Genomic DNA, 870 nt, shown 5'->3' with positions numbered 1-870 from the left:
CACAGAGGTGGGCGTACTGGAAACCCCGGTGAGGGACACTGGGGACACTGGGGGGGACATCAGGGACACTGGGGATATCGGGGGCACAGGGATGTGCCTGCTGGAAACACCGGTGAGGGACACTGGGGGGACACTGGGGACACTGGGGTTACAGGGTGTCCCCTCCTGTCCCCTGCTGTCCCCGCTGTCCCCTGCTGTCCCCCGGTGTCCCCCGGTGTCCCCTGCTGTCCCCCGGTGTCCCCTGCTGTCCCCTGACGTCCCCGGTGTCCCCAGGGAGGTGTTCATGGGGGAGGACCCGGCCCAGCCCCGCCGGTACAAGAAGAAGAAGAAGGAGACGCCGGGGGAGGGGCCCCCCGACTCGCCCACCAACGACGTGAGTGACCCCAAAACCTGGCACCCCAAAACCTGGGCACCCCAAAACCGGGCACCCAAAAACTGGGCACCCCAAAAACTGGGCACCCCAAAAACTGGGCACCCCAAACCTGGGCACCCCTAAACCTGGGCACCCCAAAACCTGGGCACCCCAAACCTGGGCACCCCTAAACCTGGGCACCCCAAAACCTGGGCACCCCAAACTGGGCACCCCTAAACCTGGGCACCCTGAAAACTGGGCACCCCAAACTGGGCACCCCAAACCTGGGCACCCCTAAAACTGGGCACCCCAAACCTGGGCCCCCCAAACCCGGGCACCCCCAAACCCTGGGGGAACCCCACAGGGACCTTTGGGGACATCCCTGGACACCTGGATCCCCCCAAACCCCGTTTCCCCTGGCACACCTGAGCCCCCTGACACCCCCACACCCTCCCCAGCCCCCCGGGGGTGTTTGGGGTGCCCTGAACACCTGAGTCCCCCCAACCCTGATTCCCCTG

The 870-nt window shown here is 66.3% G+C and overlaps 1 protein-coding gene across 1 annotated transcript in view; it reads left to right on the top strand.

Annotated features, from left to right (window-relative positions):
* Positions 1-870, top strand: part of LOC121339962 (chromodomain-helicase-DNA-binding protein 3-like) — a 46,441-nt gene that overhangs the window by 21,511 nt on the left and 24,060 nt on the right. The window contains 1 exon segment of the mRNA XM_041412241.1: positions 274-373. Coding sequence (XP_041268175.1) covers positions 274-373 — 100 coding nt within the window.

The sequence above is a fragment of the Onychostruthus taczanowskii genome, unplaced genomic scaffold (genome assembly GCF_017590055.1).
Source record: "Onychostruthus taczanowskii isolate IOZ18803 unplaced genomic scaffold, ASM1759005v1 scaffold384, whole genome shotgun sequence".
In the NCBI taxonomy this organism is placed as follows: Eukaryota; Metazoa; Chordata; class Aves; order Passeriformes; family Passeridae; genus Onychostruthus; species Onychostruthus taczanowskii.
Note: the sequence above shows the minus strand (reverse complement) of the source record. Positions and strands in the feature narration are given on the sequence as shown.